This window comes from Caenorhabditis remanei, chromosome I (genome assembly GCF_010183535.1).
Source record: "Caenorhabditis remanei strain PX506 chromosome I, whole genome shotgun sequence".
NCBI classification, from domain to species: Eukaryota; Metazoa; Nematoda; class Chromadorea; order Rhabditida; family Rhabditidae; genus Caenorhabditis; species Caenorhabditis remanei.
In genome coordinates, this window is record NC_071328.1 from 906,480 (window position 1) to 927,534 (window position 21,055).

General features: G+C 38.9%; 1 protein-coding gene across 1 annotated transcript; it reads right to left on the reverse strand.

Annotated features, from left to right (window-relative positions):
- Window positions 1–873: 873 nt before the first annotated feature.
- Window positions 874–16,252, reverse strand: GCK72_000118 (uncharacterized protein; the record flags this gene model as incomplete). Its single annotated transcript, XM_053722277.1, has 11 exons — window positions 874–963; window positions 1,833–1,947; window positions 2,000–2,105; window positions 2,152–2,220; window positions 4,347–4,458; window positions 5,055–5,146; window positions 5,197–5,302; window positions 6,869–6,996; window positions 10,174–10,294; window positions 10,931–11,059; window positions 15,704–16,252. 11 exons carry the CDS (start codon window positions 16,250–16,252, stop codon window positions 874–876), a joined length of 1,617 nt encoding a protein of 538 aa, XP_053590922.1.
- Window positions 16,253–21,055: the final 4,803 nt, after the last annotated feature.

Below are 21,055 nucleotides of genomic sequence, written 5' to 3' on the forward strand. Positions count from 1 at the left end.
CCGACTTTTTAAAACCGCGGTAAACTTCTTTATGCAGATTTATTTTCAGTCCCTCTATTCTAATCTCATTATCATTCCGGCTTATTTTCCCTTAGGGACCTTTGTCTAGACAATAATAAATGTTGTCACTCGCCACCACCACTTCGTAACCTTTATTCCTTATATCTAGTGCATTTTCAATTTTATCCACCGACTCTAAACATCAACATATCCTAAGAAGGGTCCCCCCTCACACATGTTGTTTTCACTTTTTCCACCTTTTTCTTCTAAAAACTCAAAAATTGCACGTATTCTGCACTTTCGATTCTCCCAGGACTTGTTTTCTTGGAAAGAACATGCAATTTTTAGTATTTTCTATATGAGTCGATTTTTAAATGAATTTCATATCCTTTTAACCCCAAAAAACCAAAAACAACACTTTTTTGACCGCAAAAAGTTCATATTTGATAATGAATTATGAGAGATTGATAGAAAATGGATGAATTTAGAAAACTTATATATATATCAAAATATCTCGATATGGAACATTTTGAAAAATCAGATAAAAATCATATAAAATAATCAATGAAAGCCGGGACACAAGTATCAATGAAATGGATAGAAAAACGGGAGAATATAGGATATTCTAAAAGGTGTTTTTTTGGCACTTTTTCTTAATTCAAGGCCGATTTTAATTGGTTAATTAAGGGGGGAGCGGACGAAGAGAAATCGTTCTTCGACTCGACATCCAAAGATGGGAGTGAGAGATACGCGGAAATGGAGGAGGAGGGGGCTAATGAGACATCACAAAAGTTTTGGTGGGAGAGGGGGAAGGATAGGGATTAGATAAATTACAGGGTCTACGGATGAAAATGGATCAAATAATTTAAGGGGTTAGTCCTCGTCGTCCGCTGCAACATCGTCGTTGGCCTCTGCCACGTGGACGGGTGGCGCTGTTTGGGGCGCTTTGAGCGTGTGGTTTCCCTGGAAAATTGTGCGGTTTTGAGAGTTATAAGTAGGCCGAAATTTGGCCTAAAAAGTTTAAATAAAGGCTTAAAATCGATGGCAATATGACTATTTTGCTAAAATTGAAAAAACTTCAATAAATCGAAATTTCAAATTTTTGTACTGTGACCCGGGCCCGGCCCGTTCCAGGTCTGGGACTCTATAACCAGCTTCTGATTTAAGTAAAAAAAAGTATTCTGCAGAAATTGAAATCTGGACAAACACACACCAGGCTCAATATTTAGTGAAATTTTGAAAAATTCAAAATTATTTGAAAATTGGCTAACTTTGACAGCGTGCTGTGGCCCTACTTATTATCCCATAGTATTTAACTTTAGATATGTTACAGTACAAGTGTAGATCTACATTTTTGTAGTTGACAACTTTTTGATAGCTCCGCCCACTTTTGAGATATGCGCCTTTAAATAAGCGCTTCTTTGCGTCTCCCCCCTCTCTTGTCTCCTAATCTTTAAAGGCGCATATCTCAAAACTCTGCAGAGTTATCAAAAAGTTGCCAACTACAAAAATGGAGATCTAGACTTGTTTTATTATACATCAAAAATTTGAGGTTCTGGTGGTACTGGGTCTTAGGGGCACTTTGTTTTAAAAAAACTTTAAAAAATTTATTTGCATTTTGAAAATTTCGGTTTTTTATTATTTGAAAGCATACATATTATATATTTTTTGAAAGCTGAAATTGTGTAAATTCTGAATTAGGGTTCAAAATTTTTCTAGGATCAGTATGAGCCAAGATACACCGTTTCAAGCAACTGAAGAAACTTTAAAGTCTCAAAACTTTGCTAATTTCGACGTTTAAAAAATTCTGAATTCATATTCAGTATCCTCACCTTATACTCCTTCCCCAAGTGCTCCGTGGTCCCTTTCCACTGATCAATCTCCGACTTATCAATAGCACCGACTCCAAGGTAAGCACATCCGATAGTATCATCCCCGGTGCATGTTCTGAACAAAAAGATAATTTATATGATCTACACCGTTTCCTCAATCAACTCACCTCTGCGCGTCATGCACCGAAATCACAATCGCTGTCTGTGCCAAATCGTTTTTCGACGTCCCGCAAAGGAACATCACCGCCTCGTTGTACACCGCACTGCAGGTACCTGCAAACAAACAATGCTCCGATATTCCGTGTAGATCATAACCTACTTTTGATAATTCTGGAGGACTTTGTCTGGGTCTTGGCGCCTTGTGTCAACGTGATTTTGACGCAAACGTCTGCAAAACAAGTTTTGATGAGTTATTAATGGGAATTTCTGGATTTTGAATTCTGATGCCGTCCCCTGACGTCCCTGACGTCTTCTAGTCTTGATTTTTGTTTTCCAGCCTTTAAGCGATCTCCGGTAGCGTGTCATGTTCGATGATGACGTCTCCCTTCCGTTTCCCCCTCGACTATACAAAAAAAAATGGGTCCCCCCTATTACTGCTCATTTTTTATTTATGACTCTCCCCGTTTTTTTTTCCGCATAAAGCAAATAATTGGGGTACACTACTTTTTGAGTGGGAGGGCAGGTCCCAGGGGATTCAGAATCTGTCAGAAATGATTTAGTATTCATTAGATGCTTTGCAGCGGGGATCTACTTTTGGAACAGAACTTTTGGGTGGCGTGGGAAAATGGAAAGACAAAAATACGCAAAATTTTTCAAATCTTCTGTCATAACTCGGTTCTTTTCAATCGCTCTGAAATTTTGAAGACAGATTCTGGATCCTCACGACGTCATCTTTGCAACCTTGCATTTGGTTCCAGTCTAGAACATTAACTGACAAAAATGTATCGCTGATTCCGAATCTCTACTTAGTTGGTACATCGGAAGTCACTGTAGGTGCAAAAGTAAAGAGCAAGAGTCAAAATTGAATTTTCACATGATTTCATGGGGTTTTTCTGTGATACAGCTGTTAATAAAGGTATACCGTAAAAACTGTATTATAGGCGCATGCGCCTCTATTTTTCAACCCCCTTCCGAAAGTGCGCCTCTATTACAGGGGCGCCTCTAATAGAGGGTGCGCCTCTATTTTTGAACCTGTTCGTTTGGCTGTTTTTTAAACTTTTAATTCATCAATTTTTAACCAAACTAACATTTTCGCTGACAAAATTACACAAAAACCCCAAACTTTGCAGTACTTCGAACGAAAAAAATAGTTTTATTTTGTTTTTTTCATGAACTTCGAAAAGTAATTATTGAAATCCAGAAGAAATATTTCGAACATATTAAGAAGGCGCCTCTATTGGAGCGTGCGCCACTATTATTCAAAACGCCTTTTAGGGTGCGCCTCTATTAGAGGGGCGCCTCTAATAAAGGGGCGCTTCTATTACAGTTTTTACGGTAAATAAGAATTTAACAAAGCTTTGCGGAAAGATCAAAAAATTCCTAGAAAACTATGTGAAAAATAAATTTTGAAACTGTTCATAAAAACCTGCATAACTTTTCTCACAGACTTCCGTTGCAAAAACGAATTACAGATTCGGAATCAGCGTCAAATTTGCTATGATGTGGTCCTCACTTGAAAACGCTAACCCCCGATTCTGACCATTTAGTTAACGTTCTAAACGTCTAGTGGTTGGGAAGCTGGCGTTATGAGGATTTTGAATCTGTTTTCAAAATTTTACTGTGTTCGAAAAGAACCGAGTAAAAAGGCGTTCAGTTCAGAACTCGGTATTGAAAACTAAAATTTAAGTAATTGCAGGTTTAGGTTTTTAACAAGAGAGACTTTAGAGTCCGTAGATTCTGAATCTGAAATAAAATTCTGCTGAATCCTTCTGTAAACCGAGTTATGAGCCAAATTAACCATAGGAAAAGTGTGATGGCTCATAACTTGGTTCACAGAAGGATTTAGCAGCATTTTATTTCAAATTCGGAATCTACGGACTCGAAAGTATCAGGTTCCAGATTTTTGAATAGTTTGAAAGAAAACACTCCTTGTAAGTAACGCAAGCACAAGTACTGCAAAATTTGCTAAAAGTTGAGTGTCCCAAACCATAGCTACAATAGACTCGACCAGTTTTCTTACTGTACCTCCATATACCGACAAAATTCTTACCCTAGATCCCCCAAATCCAATTCCCCTTTCCATTTTTCATCCAGTACGTCCCCCAAGTAGCCCATTCATCTATTTCCCATAAATCGGCGTCCCTGTCATCTTCAATTTCCCCTTTTCTTTCTATTCTTTCGTCCCCCTCCATTCTAGAGTTCATGTCAGCAGCTCAACCTCATTAAGAAACGAAATCACCCATGGCAGCGGGGTCTAATGTGAAAAGAAGAGACTATACGAATTTTATGGGAATTGAGATGTCAAGCTCAAAATAACAAAATTTTTTGCACGAATAAAAACAAAAAAAAACGTACCTGGAGCACCAATAAGACCACACTTTGGCAGGGCGTCGACCTTCTTGAGATTGATGGTCAAACGTTTGGAGTCCTTCTCGATGACGGAGGAGGTGTAGATTTTTCCGAGCTTCTGAAAAAGAAAAAAAGTGGTTAGGTAGCTTTGGAACGCAAAAAGTAGTTCACACAGTTTTTGGGGAAGCTGGCGTTCAGGAAATTGGAAACTTAGGACATGACAGAGGTACTGTACATGGTAAGACAAGTTTTGCAGTGTACAAATGGGAAAACTTGATACCTTGCAAGAAAAAAGCTCTTGACACGTCTTTACGATTCAAAGATATGTGCTTTTCCAAAACCGCAAATCAAGACATTTTCAGGTAAAAAATTGATCAACTTTGACATGTCCCCTTGGTGTCACATTTTGTCCGAAATGTCCCAAATATGTATTTTTCAGGTAGATCAAAAGGAGGGCTATATTTTTGTAGTTGACAACGTTTTGATAGCTATTCACGCTTTCGAGATAAACGTCTTTGAAGATATGCGCAACAGGAGAGAGAGGGAAGAGACGCAGAGAAGCGAGACGCCCTCCTCTTTTTGCACGCTCTCTCGCCTCCCAATCTTTAAACGCGCATATCTCAAAAGCGTGATAAGATAGAGAGAAGTTATCAACTACAAAAATGAAGATCTAGGTCTGATCTATCAGAAAAGTATAAATTCAAAAAAAATTACCTTTGGAACCAACGCCTTGATCTCCTCGATAAACTTGATCTCCTTCTTCGTATTCATTTCTCGAATATCTCGTAGTGGCACAGATGCTTCACCTAAATAACAAATCCGTTGCTTCCCTTCATGTTTGTCCCTCTCCTCTCACCTATCACAATGTCTTTTCCCTTAATTCCGCCGCCTGCGTGACACGCCGTAATTAGGACAATCTTCGTGTCGAGCTCCTCGTGTGTCACATTGTCGAAGAAGAATTCCTGGAAAATAAAATCGAGATATGTATGCAAATAGGAGCGAGGGAAGGCTATTAGCCTCTAATTGTTCTAGTCGTGTTTTTGTTGTAACTTTTAAAGGGATATAAGGAAAAAGAGGGGAATTGTAAGAATATGAGATTCCCGGTACTCTAAAATTATATCATCCGACTTTGAAAGCGCGGTACGCTCTTGGAAGTTGTCCAACTGCTTCAAATTTAAATTTTTCTGGTAGAAAAAGTCACGGGCTTCATTTTTGTAGTTGACAACTTTTTGATAGCTATTCACGCTTTTGAGATATGCGCCTTTAAAGCTAGCCTATTTTCAATGTGCGCTTAGGAAGAGGGGGAGAGACGCAGAGAAGACAGAGTGTCTGGCTGTCTGCGTCTCCCCTCCCCCTCCCCTCTCAGGTTTTTAAAGGCGCATATCTCTCTAGCGTCAATAGCTATCAAAAAGTTGTCAACTACAAAAATGAAGCCCCTAACTTGATCTACACAACGAATCTAAATTTAACCCGGAAAATTTTTAATTAGAGCAACATTTCCAGCCGCAATTACGTCTAGACCCCTCTCCATAATCTTCCGATCTCCAGCTCGCAGCCGCAACATCACGACGTCATCTCTTCCTCTCTACTACTCGAGAAATTTTAATTTAGTGATGCAACACGCCGAAATAGAATGTTGAATATGTGTGCGGGGTGGGGGCTCAGATTTATGCTGTCTTGTATATGGACAAGGACCACTTGATGAAAATCGAGGGCGACGAAAATAGAAAATGACAAAAGATGAGGGAATCTGCATCAGGTGGCAAGAAGATCTGTGGTTTAGGACAATTTTTTTGGATCAGGGCACCTAAAAGTCTTGATTTTTCAAGTTACAGCAAATATTGGAGCAAAAAAACAATTATCTAAGGGTGACATTAAATTTCTAAAATTTCGGAGCCAAAGGTCAGGAGTTCGACTCTCTCCCGTATCACAATTTTTTTATTACAAAAAGTGTCAAATCCTGAGATTAATAGGTAAAACTATCAAAATATTCAAAATCTCTGTAAAATTACCAAAATTTTGAGCCCCATATCGGCTCTTTTTGGAAAAATTTGAGATTTTGAGATTATTTTTTGCGTTTTTTTAAACGTTTTTTTACGGTCGATTCTTTTTAATTACGTTTTTTGAGTTTTTTAACGTTACTTAAGTAAAAAAAATAACACTGTAAAAAGTTTTTCAAAAAAAAAGTTTTTGGACACTTTTTGGACACAAAAACTGTTATATCTTGTGATAAAACCGATTTTAGATAAAACTAAAAATCTATTCATTATCCCCGTAAAATATCCAAAATTTTGAGCCCCATAACGGTCTTTTTTGGGGAAATTTGAAATTTTGAGGTTTTACAGTTTTTAGCAGTTTTTCAGCATAACTAACATAGTTTTTGAAATTTTCGTGAATTTCTTAGCGTTTTAAATCCCAAAAATGTCTGTTTTGGAGCAATTTGGAAGATTTCCTTCTCGGGCACTTTTTAAAAAAATTTTTGTGTTTTCAATAGATTTTTACACTTTTCATCAATTTCCCAAACTTACATGATTAAACATTGGATCCCGTCCCCTCTTCGTCTCCGACGTCTGCTCTTTGGCTCCCTTCAATCCGGGAATGCTCACTTTACACAGTGCATGTATCTCCATTTCTGGTTTCAGCTCCCCGGCGAGTGCTGAAAAACGAAATTGAATCAGTTTGCGTCTCATCTCTTCCTCCCCATAAGATAATCTGATTGTGCCGCCAATTGGAACTCTTTGGAGCATAGAGCCCAGTGAAGTGAGCAAAAACCAACAAACAGAAAATATTTGGTCCCCCCCTGCTAATTCGCTATTCATATTTTCTCTGCCCCATTCTTTTCTTCTCTTTTCAATATCCTATTGCATGTTAATTCGAACCGGAACAACGTCTCCATCTTCGTCGTTTTTTTATGAGAAGAGAAGGTTTTGAGCAGCGTGACAGGGCGGAAAACACAATTAGTGTCAACATATGGGTTTGATTTTTAGAAATGAATAGATTTAAATTCAAAAAATTAAATGGTTACAGTTTTGTACTGTTCATACATTAAAAATAATAAATTTGACGATAGGTACTTTTGAACCTGAGGATTCCAAATCTGCAAGAAAAATCTGCAAAATCGTGACGCGAACCGAGTTATGAGCCAGCAAAGTTTTCCTATAGCCAAATTTATAGAAAAAGTTGAACTAGGTCCATTGTGTACTTACTTCCCTGGTAAGTTTTAAGTTTTAAGTTTTAAGTTTTGAGCCCCATAACGACCTTCTTAAAGACTTTAAAAATTTTAGGAAGGTACAAGGCCCTAAAAAAGTTTTTCAAAATGTTTTTTTCAAGTTTTTCAGAAAATTCCATTTTTGAAGTACAACACGTTTTGGGCATAAACTTTCTGCAATTTTGAGCCCCCAAATCAGCCAAATTCGGAGAAATTTTAAAATTTTGGAGTTATAGGTTTGAAGGTGCACCAAAATGTTTTTTTACATTAAAACTTTTTTAGAAAACCTTCATATTTTGAAATTCGGCTAGTTTTAGCAAAAAATAAGCTAATTTTCAGAATTTCCCTGAAGTTTTCTAAAATTTCGAGTTAATTTTCGAAAATTCGGAGTTATGTCTCTGACGGTAGCGTAAATTTTAAAAATTCTAATTGTTTATCCTAAATCGTTTTTGAAATAGTTTTTGTTGGTTTTTGACAAGTTTCAAGTTTTTAAGGACTCTAGGGTCCCGTATTTTTCAAAAATTTTCATTTTCCCAAAAATTCAAACATTATGACGTCGTTTCCACTATATTTCAACCCCTCGGTTTTTAAAATTTTCATATTTCTTGTGATAAGTCACATGGCGCTCATTTCCCACCACCCACCACCACCCATTGTACCCGTCGAACCCTCTCTCCGACGGCGGCGCCCAAAGTCCCTTGGCGCATCACAAATTGACTATGTAACGGGTTTTTATGGATGGACACAACCAACGAAGACGTCTCACACATTTTCTGTGTATGTACATACACTTGAGGCTAAATAGTGCAGGTGAGTAAGTTTTGGCTGTGCTGGTGGGGCTCGCGGAGCCCACCAAAAGTGCCATCACCTCTCTTCAAGAGCATGTGCATTTCTAATCAGGCTGAATGAAGATCTTCGATCGTCTCCCTTCATCATTTTTCATTTCAACAATCTAGAGAAGGAAGGCCACGTGGGAAATGAGAGAGTCGGTGGGAAAAGTCATATGTCTTATTGGGGGGAAAGGAGAGGGTCTTGATTTATGGAAGGATTCCTGAAGCGAACGACTGGTTTGATGGATTTGAGGAAAGGGAGAAAGAACCGCTAAAACATTTTTTGATTTATTGGAAATCGGAGATCAAGAAACTAATAGTTCAAAACGCTCAAACAAAGAAAATGGAGACCTGCGGAGTTAATTGACCCTGGAAATGATGCCATAATTTAAAAATTTCCGCGCTAAATTTAGGTTCGTTGTGTAGATCCTGTTAAGGGCTTCATTTTTGTAGTTGACAACTTTTTGATAGCTCAACACGCTAGAGAGATACGCGCTTCCAACGAGACCCTGACAGCTAGACACTCTCGTTTCTCTGCGTCTCGTCCAGCGCATTGGAAATAGACTATCTTTAAAAGCGCATGTCTCAAAAGTGTGAAGAGATATCAAAAAAATGTCGACTACAAAAATAAAGATCTAGGCTTGGTCTACCAGAAAAATATAGATTGGGGACAGTTGGAATAAAGTTTAAGATTGGAACAAAGCTTCGAACTTGATGAATTTTTCCTTAATACTAAATACTTCCAATGGAAAAAGTGGCATATCTCAAAAGTGTGAATAGCTATCAAAACGTTGTCAACTGCAAAAATAGAGATCTAGGTGTGATCTAACAGAAAAATATAAATTGGGGATAAGTGGGACAAAAAGTGACACCAAGGGGACATTGTAATTCCAAGAAAACCAAAATTTTACATTTTTGAAAACTCGACTTCCTAAGCGTTCAGATGGGCACTACATACTCTAAAACTTCAAAAAAAGTGGTAAAAAACATCCGGACACAATGACACACCGACAGACAGATCCTCTCAAGACTCAAACATTCGAACTTTTTAAAAATCCAAAATTTTTAGCCCGACTCTGTCAAGAGGGACATTTTGAAATCGAGATATTTTGAAACCGTGCCCTAGAAGAGTTTCAAAACTTCCAAAATCCCTCGCTAACTACAAACTACAATTACCCTGCACAACTTTTTCTCAAGAATACGTGCATTTCCACTTCCCTCTCATTAAGCGTCTCTCCTCGCTGTGTCACCACTTCAAAACTTTCATTCGTAACATCAAAAAACTGCATAAAATTACTCGGTCCCTCTTTCCAAAAGAAACATTTATTTTTTCCGGTTTGGTTGGAGAAGTCAATGTATATTCCCGTGGGATTCTAATCTGCTAGTCCCTCTTTTCAAAAAATGTTTCTGTATTTGGTTTCTTTGGTTTTCGACGTGTTTTTTGTTGTGTGTATGGAAAAAGTTTCAAAAGTTTTCAAAACTTGAGACGCAGACACCTTCAAAAGTAGTCTAGGGCGTTATAATTGGTCAAGGACCAACAAGGAACCACACATTTTTCTAGGACCCCCCCTTTAAGGTTGTTGCAACACACGATTCGATTCAGATTCGGATTGAGTAGAAGAGACGAGACGTCATTTGCATGTATGTGTACACTATTGTGATGCTCCCCCGTCTCTTCTTCTTTTCTTTTCCAACAAAAAAAAGAAACGTCACTCAATTTGAAAAATAGAAGAATGAAAAGAGATTTAGAAGGTCAGAATATCAAAACTTTGAACTTTTTTTTTGAAAAACTCACCCTCAATCTTGGTGATTGTCACACGTAGACGCTTCCGGACTGCAAAGTACAGTAGGGAGCAATGGAGGAGTCCGAGACCACGGGGTTGTTGGGGTGTGGGGCTGGAGCTTGAGGCGACGCTCTGGAAATATCAGATTTGGAAATTTCAAAAATGTTGAAGGTTGCAATGGTGCTCTACTGAGATACCGTTAAAAAGTCGAATTTTCAAAAATGTCGTGTCCGCACGTTCGCCTAAGTATCTATGACTCACTTTGAGGCTTAGGAACTTGAATTTTCAAAAATGTGATACTTCGATTTTCATGAAATTCCACCAGGTTTGACATGTCCCCTTGGTGTCACTTTTTGTCCCAACTGTCCCAAATTTATATTTTTCTGGTAGATCTAACCTTGATCTCCATTTTTGTAGTTGACAACTTTTTGATAGCTCCTCACGCTTCTGAGATATGAGCCTTTAAAATTAAGCGTCTTGGAGGAGAGACGCAGAGAAACGAGATCGGCTGACTGTCTGCGTCTCCCTCCCTATCCTTCGAGTCGCTCTCAAGGTACTCATTTTTAAAGGTGCATATCTCAAAAGCGTGAATAGTTATCAAAAAGTTGTCAACTACAAAAATGTAGCCCTAGACTTGATCTACCAGGAAAACATAAAGTTGAAGAGCATGTAATAAAAATAAGTCGGCAATGGATGGTCAAAGTTGGTAAATTTTTTTTTTTGAAATATTTTTTTTTACAAAAACTGAAATGTTTAAATCCAACCTACCGATTTATGAACAACCGCCGCCGCATTATTATTTTCGATAATAATTGGAGCATTCGGTGAGTACAACGATGGATCCAACCCATGAGCAATCGGGTCCGCCTCGGTATCGGAGTTTGACTTGCTGGTGATCTGCAAAATTGTTCTTTATAATTTTTCAGTCCCTCAAAACTGAAAATATCAGAAATCAAGAGCTGTACTTGAATATTTGAGACGCCCCGCCGTTTAGCGTGTCTCTCGGCTCATTCAGGAAAGAACTCATCACGCAAACGGGCTGCTGGAAAAACAACTGCAAAAAAAATGAAAACAAGTAGATATTTTTTCGTTTTTTTGCTTGAAGAGGAAGGGATTGCATGTCTGTGATGGAAGGAAGAACGCGTGAATTATACACACAAATTCCGTTTTTAGAGGGGAAAGGAAGTTAAGAGGAGGAAATGGGGGGGGGGGGGCTATTTTGGATAAACTGGTTACTGTACCCCTCAACTTTAAACTTGAAAGCGTCGCCATAAAGTACAGTACACCTAAGTGGCCTAAGCTTTTCTAGGCCACTCCTAGAATAGTTTCTTACGGTACCGTAAACATTTTTTACGTGACCGTAAAAGAGAAATTGTCTGTTTGTCGGTTTATCCAGATGTCGAAACATTTGGTGCTCTACGGCCTTAGGGGCCTAAAAGTGAGGAATTTTGAGATTTTGAGATTTTCTGTGATTTCAAATTTTAGAATTCACGGATTTTAGGTATTCTCAAAGCGTTTTAAAACCAAGACCAGGTTTTTGGCCAGTTCCGACTTTTTAACGCCCTGTTTTTCGGAATCTTATAGTTCCAGATTCTAAAAATCACTGAAATCTCAAATTCTGAATTTTTTCGGGTTCCCAAAACCCAAAAACCCCAATTCCCGACTTTCTGAGTTTTGAAAGTTCCCAAATCTCTACAATTTCGAAAACTCCAAAAATTCCCCCTAAAACCCAAAAAAAACCCTAAAATTACCCTAAAAACCCTATGATTACCCTGAAAACCCTGAAAACCCTAAAATTACCCTAAAAACCCTAAAATGTTAAAATTTTCAGAGCCCTCTATCTCTATTAATTTATTCAAATATGTGCCAATCTGTCTGTCCGTTTCCTGGTCCCTGATTCCATGGCTCACTCAACGATCCCCAAATTTCCTTGTTTCCCGGCAAGCCACCAAAGTCTCAAAGTCTATCGACCAACAACTCCACACTACCGTATCCCCTAATCATCACCACCACAATATCATCACAAGGTGTCATGTCACACCATATACCCGAAAAACAAACAACAAAAGAAAATCAAATTGGCGGGGCGCCGGCTCGTTAGCCATCCCGCGCCGTCTCACTGATTTCCTTATTTTCCTAAAATTTCCAAAGGAAAATCCAATTTTTTCCCATTTTGACACTGCGAAACTGAAAACAAAGCCCCGCAGCAGAGATCCGAGGTTATCGTCACCCGCCTTCTGACGAGTCTCGAAATTTGATTTGCTTTTTTTTCTTCCTTGCTTTCTCCCCCCCCCCCTTTAGAATTTCTCTGGATATGAATTTCTTTTGCTGCTGGCGGAGGGGCAGGGCGCCCCCCTAAAAATGCATATGAATAAGAAATGTGGTTGTGGTCCGAAAGATGACGAGTGCATCAAGTTTTTCTAGTTTTTTAGGCTTAGAGTTCTCGAAAAAAAAGTTTCGGTGACAAATTACGTCTGGTCATTCGATTCCAATGATGTCAAAGGCTTAAGGCTTGTCTAGTTGGTCAATGGGGGAGGATAGACAAAGGAAATGGAAATTGGAGAGAGAAAAGGAAATCTTGATGGTCTCAAAGTACATGTACTATGGAATAGGAAAGAGGGTGTGAGTCAAATGGCTAATCGGTGCATGGCCTAAAATTCCACATGGCCTAGAATCCGACATAGCCTAAGATTTTAGATGCTGGAGGTCTCGACACCTTAAATTCCTTCTCAGATTTTCAAAGAATCCAAAAAACACCGAATGTCAGACATCAGATCTTTCAGACCGCAGACCTCAGACCTCAAGCCCTGAGCTACCCTCAAAATTATACTAAACAAACTCTCCATAAAATTTTGCGCATTTTGGTACAAAAATCTCCAAATTCCATCAGAAATTCACAGCGTTGCAGATTCTTGAAAAACTTCAAATTTTTTTAAACTTTGAAAAAAATTGTTTTTCGAAGAGACTTAACTTGATCAGTTTTTTTTTTCCCTTCTATAAAATTTACATTTTCAGAATCAGCATATCTAGGCAAAAACTCGGTCATGGTGCAAAATCTCGGCCATGGTGAGAAAGTTGACGTGTTTGATATTTTGTACCATTTGGGGGTGAAGCTTTTGCGACTTTGAGGCTTTTTATTAGAATTTAATGATTTTCTGTCTTTTTGACTTCATTGATTGTAAAAACGCAAAAAATCCGACTCAAAAACCCAGAAACTCGCAAAAATAGCAGTTTTGCATTTTCCCGGCCACACGGTCTCTCCTTGGAGCCGTTTTCGAGTATTCTGACTGGATTTTTTGATTTTATTTATTTTTCCGAAAATTCCCGTTAAAATTCCCGATTATTTGATACAAAAATCGACAGATTCCGATGAAAATTAAAATTTTCAGAAAAATCTTGAAATTGCTTTAATAGTGCGTCTTAAAACCTATATTAGTAGAATCAACGTGTTCAGGGTGACCTAGAACCCCCAAATCGAAAAGCTAGGCCACGGATGACTCACTCCGCTTCAAGGGCTTCTAAGGGTATCCCCCTTAAAGTTACAATATCAAAAATTCTGGTTCCTACTCCTCCTGCTCCTCTTCTCTATTCCTGTTTTCCTTTTTCTCCTTCCGAAGTATAAGTCTTGCATCTCAATGCTCTTTCCCCCCCCCCTCCCTTCAAGCACCTTCTTTTCTCAAAATTACCCGCTTCCCGTCGTCTCATTTGCTTCCCTGTGTGCTCCAGCTACTGCCCCGTCGTCTTACGAAAAAAAATAGGAAAAAGAAGCGAAGAGAAATAGGAGGAAAGGCTCTCGCATAAAACTCGAATTAATTTTCCATCCCCCCTCCCCTTTCCCCCTATTTTCGAAAAAAAAGGGGAAAAAGTTGTTGTCGTCGAGTAGTGCTGTGCTCATCACCACATACACACTGGAATTGCCCTTCGGGGTCACGTGTCCCACGTATTTTTCGTGTCGTGGAGAATTCAGATGAGAGTGTGAAGAAGGCGTCAAAAAAAAGGAGGTGGTGGTGGTGGCTTTTGAAATATGAGAGGAGGAGAAGCCTAAGGGGGGCACTCAACCAGATCAAATGTTTTGGCGCCTTCCATTTTTAGGGGGAAAAAGGACAGATTCTTATAAAAAGACCAAGCCGCGTAATTGAATAAGGTCTGAGATTTTGGATATTAATGGAAAATTATAGCGTTCGCGGAATAAATTTGTTATTGACCAAAAATATGGGTATGTGGTTTTTTGATCTAAGCTCTAAGCTTTTCCCCTAAGATTATGATACGCATAACATTTTTTAAACATGAGAATTTCAAGAGCTATCTTATGGTGAAAAAATCGCGAAATTTGGTAAAGTAGAAAATAGGAAATACCTTTTTTCACTGTTTCAAGGTTTTGAGTTTTCCATTTTTTTGAGTCTTGACCAAAGTTTTGGTAAGAATCAGTTGAACAGCCAGGAATAAAAAGTGTTAAGACTAATTTTTGTTATCTTTTGGTATAAAAATCATAAATTTCGGTACAGTATCACCTTTCAAAAATTTGGTCATCATTTTTGAGCTCGCCAAAAACTTTGAGCTCCCAAAAAATGAGTTTTCACACTTTTCATGCCCAAATCTATTCTTTTCAAGTTCTCTATAAAATTTCGCGCATTTTGGTACAAAAATAAGCCGATATCGTCCAAAATTTGACCTCCGACACTTTTCCCATTTTTCTCAATGGAGCACGCTTGTAGACCGGTTTCTTCTGCTACTTAGAGTTTGACGCTATGCTAAGACACGGGTGTCAAATTTTTGGGATTTCAAAATGCACTTATGTTATAGACGATTTCCAGAGCTATCATTTGGTATAAAAACTAAGAAATTTGGTTCGGTTGTCACAGAGATAGGGGTGTTTGAAAAATGTTACTCGAAAAATTTAAAGTTTTTTTATTGAATGGTCACACAGCCCAGCCCAAATTCTTATTATCATATTTGTCACAAGGCCTTTCCTCAGACCAAACGGGTTAAGCCTAAACCTAAACCACCATCCACCCACCTATCCCCCGCGTACTTTTGGACTCTGGAAGTCTATCAACTGATAAACGTGTTATACATACTATGACTCAACATGAACCCCCGCGACTACTACTAGTTTCGCCCCAGCACCCAGAAAAAGAAGGAATCACCGCCAAGGATTAAAATTCTCTCCCCGTTTCTGGACACTGGGGATTAGTTGTGATGAATCCCCTCATTGCAACACTCTCGATATTCCCACGTGCTCTTGGACTCAAAAAAATAGGAGGGAAAAAAAGAATTTTGATAAACAAAGTGACGTTTTTGCTAGTGAAAACGAACACTCTCCTCTAAAAGTTAGCGCCCTTTCTCTGAGCCCCCAAGAGCTGCTTGGTCGACGGAAGTGACTCTCCACATCCGGTCGAAAACGCTATGTATAGACTATTTTCCCCCTTCAAAAACTAAAAATCCCAAAAAAAGGGTCTCCCTGACTATAAGCTCAGAGAAAAAGAAAAAAAAATTCCCGTTAATTTCCCGTCGCCACTAATTGAAAAACGCTCGACTAACCTGCTCGATCGACGGCGAATGCACCGAGAATTTCGACAGACGACGTGGCTGGGGTGGCGGTGGCGCGATCAGAATCTCAGGCGACACACGACGCACCTCTTCAGGAGGTGTCACCACTACAGGCGTATCCTCGTACTCGACCTCCTCTTCCTCCTGTGTGTACTCCTCCTCGACGTCATCTTCGACCTCTTCGGTTTCTTCTTCTTCTTCGTAGAATTCTGGCTCATCTGGTGTTGGGTCGGGTGTCAATGACACCGGGGATAGGGAGCACCGGGAGGTGTTGCCTGGAGCATTCTGAGCCAAACTTGTCAAATTGTTGAGCTCGGCCGTCGGTGGCCGTGGCAACTGTCTACCCGACGGCCTTCTTTCCAAATGTGGCGCGGCGGACGGGCACCGGTATTCTGGAGACAATGGAGGTGGTGTTGGGAGGATTCGCGGCGAGCTGCTTCGTCGCAGATGGGTGTCCGGTGGCATTGGAAGACGTCGACGACACGTCGGCTCCAGAAGTGCCGGGTAGGTGGAGAGATGACGCTGCTGCGGTTGATGCATTGGCGGCGTGATCGCTGGCGAACGCGTCGACGAGTCCGGGGTTTGGGGTAGCGAACGGATTTTGGGAAATTGTGGCTGCAAATTTTGCTTTTAGGGGGGAAGGGGTCATGAGGAATACGAAGAAACGCGAAATTTCATATCGGACCTAAACAATTGGATTTTAGAGTTTTTAGGGGTTTGCAGTGCCCCAGAACGGTAAAAATTGAATTTTTAAGGGAAAATTGTTTTTCTTACGGTATGGTATAGTTTCGTACCAAAATAATAGCAAAAATCCGTTAGAAACGGTCAAAAAAATTTCCTTGAAGGGGACGAGGTTGAGGAAAAATTTTTAGTGCAAAAAAAATTTTAAGGCAAAATTTTTTAAATGTAAAACACTTAAGGCAAAATTTTTTAGAGCAAAAAATTGTTTTACGGTAAAAAGTTTTTGCCTTACGGTACGGCATATGACACCTAAAGTGGCCTAACCAGTAAATTCTAGGTTCGTAAAGGGTTATCATAGCAAAGCCATGTTGGAACCGGTCCGGGATGGTCAAAAAGTTTTTAGACCAAAAAATTTTCATGTCAAAATTTTTTAACGGGAAAAAGTTTTTACGGTACGGCGTATGACACCTAAAGTGGCCTAACCGGTAAATTCCAGATTCCTAAAGGGTTATCATAGCGAAACCACATTAGAACCAGTTGAAAAATGATTTCGACTGGTCAAGTACGGTCAAAATTTTTTTTCTAAGCGTTTTTGCTTGTAAGATGATTTGACCGACTCAGGCAGCTAAGCCTAACAGATAAGCTGAAAATTTGAGGTATTTTCAAGAGGTGTCACGGATTAACCGGAATTGGGGATTCCAGGGAAAGGAACAATATAATCATCACACGAATAAGAAAATCCGTCACGTGCAGTATTCAGAAAGAAGAAAAAAATGAGGAAAAGTAAAAGAAGTGAGGGCCGTCGAAAAACAAAACAAAAAGTGACCAAAAACTTGTAAAGTGGGCTGAAAAATAAGAAGAAGACAGGGCGAGTAGTAAGGAGAAGACACAAAGATAAAGGCTCTCTGAATGGAAAGGCGGACGGAGGGGAGGGAAAGGAAAGGAGAAGCTGTGCCCTAGCCCCTCCCGACACATACACACGAAGAGATGGAGATTGCGGAGAGACGCACGCAGAGAGCAGTCTGAGCAAAATAAAGGGGGCGGGGCTTAGAGGGGGGGAAGGAGAGGAGGCGGAGTTTCAGAGAGAGGGAAAGGGGTTAATGAGATGGATGTTGGGGGTTTGATCAATGATTATGAGATTAGAGGAAGGGAGATGTTTGGAGGGTGCAAATAGTGATTGATGGTTTGGAAAACAGGAAATTGGAGAATTATTCAATTTTAGCAAAATTTTCATTGAGAACATGTCACAGTGTACCATAGCACTTCATATTTTAACTTTTTTGATATCATGTTATAAATCGATCACCATTTTTCCAGTTGACAACTTTTTGATAGTTCTGCAAGCTTTTGAGATAGGTACGTACTTCCAACAAGGTGGCCTAGAAAACCTAACTTTGAAAAACTAGTCCCCCTGACAGCTCGCATTGTAAAACCCAAAGAAAAACCTAGACTTGATAAGGTAAAGGCAACTTTTTTTCAATTTTTCCAAAATTAATAGGTTTTTAAGACGGATATGAGTATGGTTTGGTGGCCTAGAAAACTTAAATTCGAAAAACTAGTCCCCCTGACAGCTCGCATTGTAAAACCCAAAGAAAAACCTAGAATTGACTTGGTAATGGTAATTTTTCACCAAATTTCGAAATTTTATCATTTTTGAAAATTACCCTGATTTTAAGGTGTTGTAAGACGCAGGGTTTTATTGTTTGAAGTTTCAAGTTTTGCGTTTATGTTATAGAAAATTTCAAGACCTATCTTTTAGTCAAAAAACTGAAAATTTTGGTTCAGACACCACTGAGAAACGGAGTTTTGAAAAAATAGTGCTCATAAAAAATTTTCAAACAAAAAATTGGGTTACTGTAGGTATTAATAGCGCAGGAGTCTGAGGTACTTATTCGAATCATAGATACTTTGCAAAACAACAGTAACCCGGGGTAAAATTTAACCAAAAAAGTTGTCAACTACAAAAATAGAGATCTAGCTTTGATAGTAAATGATGGGAATATCAAAACCTGAAAAATTTAAAATTGGCACCACAAATTGAGACACCCGGACATCCGGACACCTCTGACCTCACTTACTTCCAAAAAATAGAGTACCAATGTATTTTAAAATTTTATTTCCTCTCCCTCCCCCCTTTTTCCAAAAAAAAAAGTGCAGCCCAGCGGAAAAGTTGTGCCCGCGAACTCAAATAAGTAACTCTACAGGTTAAAAGTGGGAAAAAAGAGAAGCGGCAAGGGGGGAGGAAATGAGAGAATGATTCATTTGGTATGCACAACGCCACAAAATATACACATTACTAGTTTGGTTGGCTCCGCGGAGCCGCCGGGCACACCGAAATGTTTGTTGTTTCAGCAGCAGCGGACACTCTTCTGGGGCTTGGAAATTTAAAAATAAGTTTTTAGCGCTCAAAAAGGTTTGAAGGAAGAGATTTCGCAAAAAAAGTGAGTGGTTATGAAACTGAACAGAAGGAGATGAATTATTCGAGTGTGGGAAACAAAAAGAGATTTCCAGAATAAGAAAAAGAGCTTGTTCCTGCAGGAGGGTGAAAACTTGGTTAGTGAAATTGATTAGTTTACAAGGAAAGTCCTCGAAGTGTTCTCATTCAAACAACTCCAGAATTCGGTTTTTTAATACTTTTGAGTTCGTAGAGCGAAATTCTTCTGTGAGCCGAGTTGTGGCCGCTTATACCCGCGCGACCGAATACACCACTGATAGTTGAAAAATATGGCGATATGCTTCGGTGAAAGAAGTTTGACGGGTCGTTACTTGGCTCAAAGTACAACATCTACGGACTCGAATTATCAGGGGCCAAAATTTTGAGTCGACAAACCGGGATAACGGGGCATACAGTACCGCTCAAAAGTATATTAAGTTCTGGGTTTTTTTCTATTGAAAATTATCAACTTTGAGAGTGTGTTATGGTTATACTTATTGTCCCATCAAGTAGATTTTTAATGGATCGAACAGATCAAAAATAGAGCTCCATTTTTGTAGTTGAGAACATAACATTTTTGTACTGACACTTCCTAAGAGTTATGGTCATTTTAAGGGGACAGCTCAAAAATCGCGCTATTTTGCACTAAAATGAATCGCTTTGAGGGTGAAATTACTTTGACGATATGTAACTTTCTAGGGAGTGTCCGTACAAAAAAGTTGCCAACAACAAAAATGAAGCTCTACATTTGATCTGCATGATCCATTAAAAATCTACTTGATGGGACAATCAGTATTACCATGACACCCTCTCATAGTTGGACGTTTTCAACTGAAAAAGGCAGAACTTAATATACTTTTGAGAGGTACAGTAATTCTGAAGAAAATTGACAAACACAATTGGATCAAAAACTTCTCCGCTACTATTTTCGACCACTTTAGTTAGTAGTTAGTAGTTCCCCGCTAAAATATCTAAAACAAAGTTATATATTATATGAAACATGTTAATATACATAATTCGATTTAGTAAATGATTGAATTATATCAAATTTGAAGTAAAAAGGGAGAGACCAAAAATGGGAGATCAGTTTTTTAGAGGGGACACTTTTTGGTCTAGCCTAGAAACTTTTATATTTTTATCAGGAGTTTCGAAAAAATTTGACAGACCGTTTTTGCGTAGTCTGGTTGGGTATTTTGAGAAAAATCGTTATTTTTGAATTTTTGACATAACGTACGGAAACCGTCTTGGGGAGTCATGAGTCGTTGGAAAGCTGATTATTCGCTGATTCGAAATATATACAGTACCGCTCAAAAGTATAATAAGTTTTGCCTTTTTCAGTTGAAAACGCTAAACTTTGAGTGTGTGTCATGGTTATACTTATTGTCCCATCAAGTAGATTTTTAATGAATTATACAAATCAAAGGTAGAGCTTCATTTTTGTAGTTGACAACTTTTCTGTACGGACACTCCCTAGTAAGTTACATATTGTCGAAGTAATTTCTCCCTCAAATCAACTTTTTTCAGTGCAAAATAGTGCGATTTTTGAGCTGCCGTTTTAAAATTACCATAACTCTCGAGGGAGTGTCCGTACAAAAAAGTAGTCAACTACAAAAATGGAGCTCTACTTTTGATCTGTATGATCCATTAAAAATCTACTTGATGGGACAATAAGTATAACCATGACAGACACTCAAAGTTGGGCAATATCAACTGAAAACGGCAAAACTTGATTGCTTTTTGTCCTTGGAAGCCTGCTATTCAAGAAAAATAGGGACGACAGTTAATCGGAAGGCCACATTCTGTAAAATGGACATACTAATTCAGGGAATCCCTCTCCAAAAAAAAGCTGTCAAATACAAAAATGCGCCCACCCTTAACACCTTAAACACCTTGAGTACCTTAGCACCTCAAAACACCTAACTCAAAATACCTAAACGTCAATTTCAACGTGTCTCTGTTAAACCAACTTTGATGTCACCATAGATTTTTGATACTCATCACTCTTCTATCTCAAAAATTCTTCTATCATATCAGTAATCCCGAGGTACCCCCCATTCAAAAGCGTAATCCAATGCCTATCATGACCTCAACAAGCTTAGTCCAGGTCTAGACACTCTGGTCAATAAACAGACTAAGAAAAAAGGTAACAATTTTCTGAGAAGGGGGACGGATGGGGGTCATTGGGCAAAAAAGGAGACAACAAAAAGGTCAAAAAGCAAAAAAAGGAG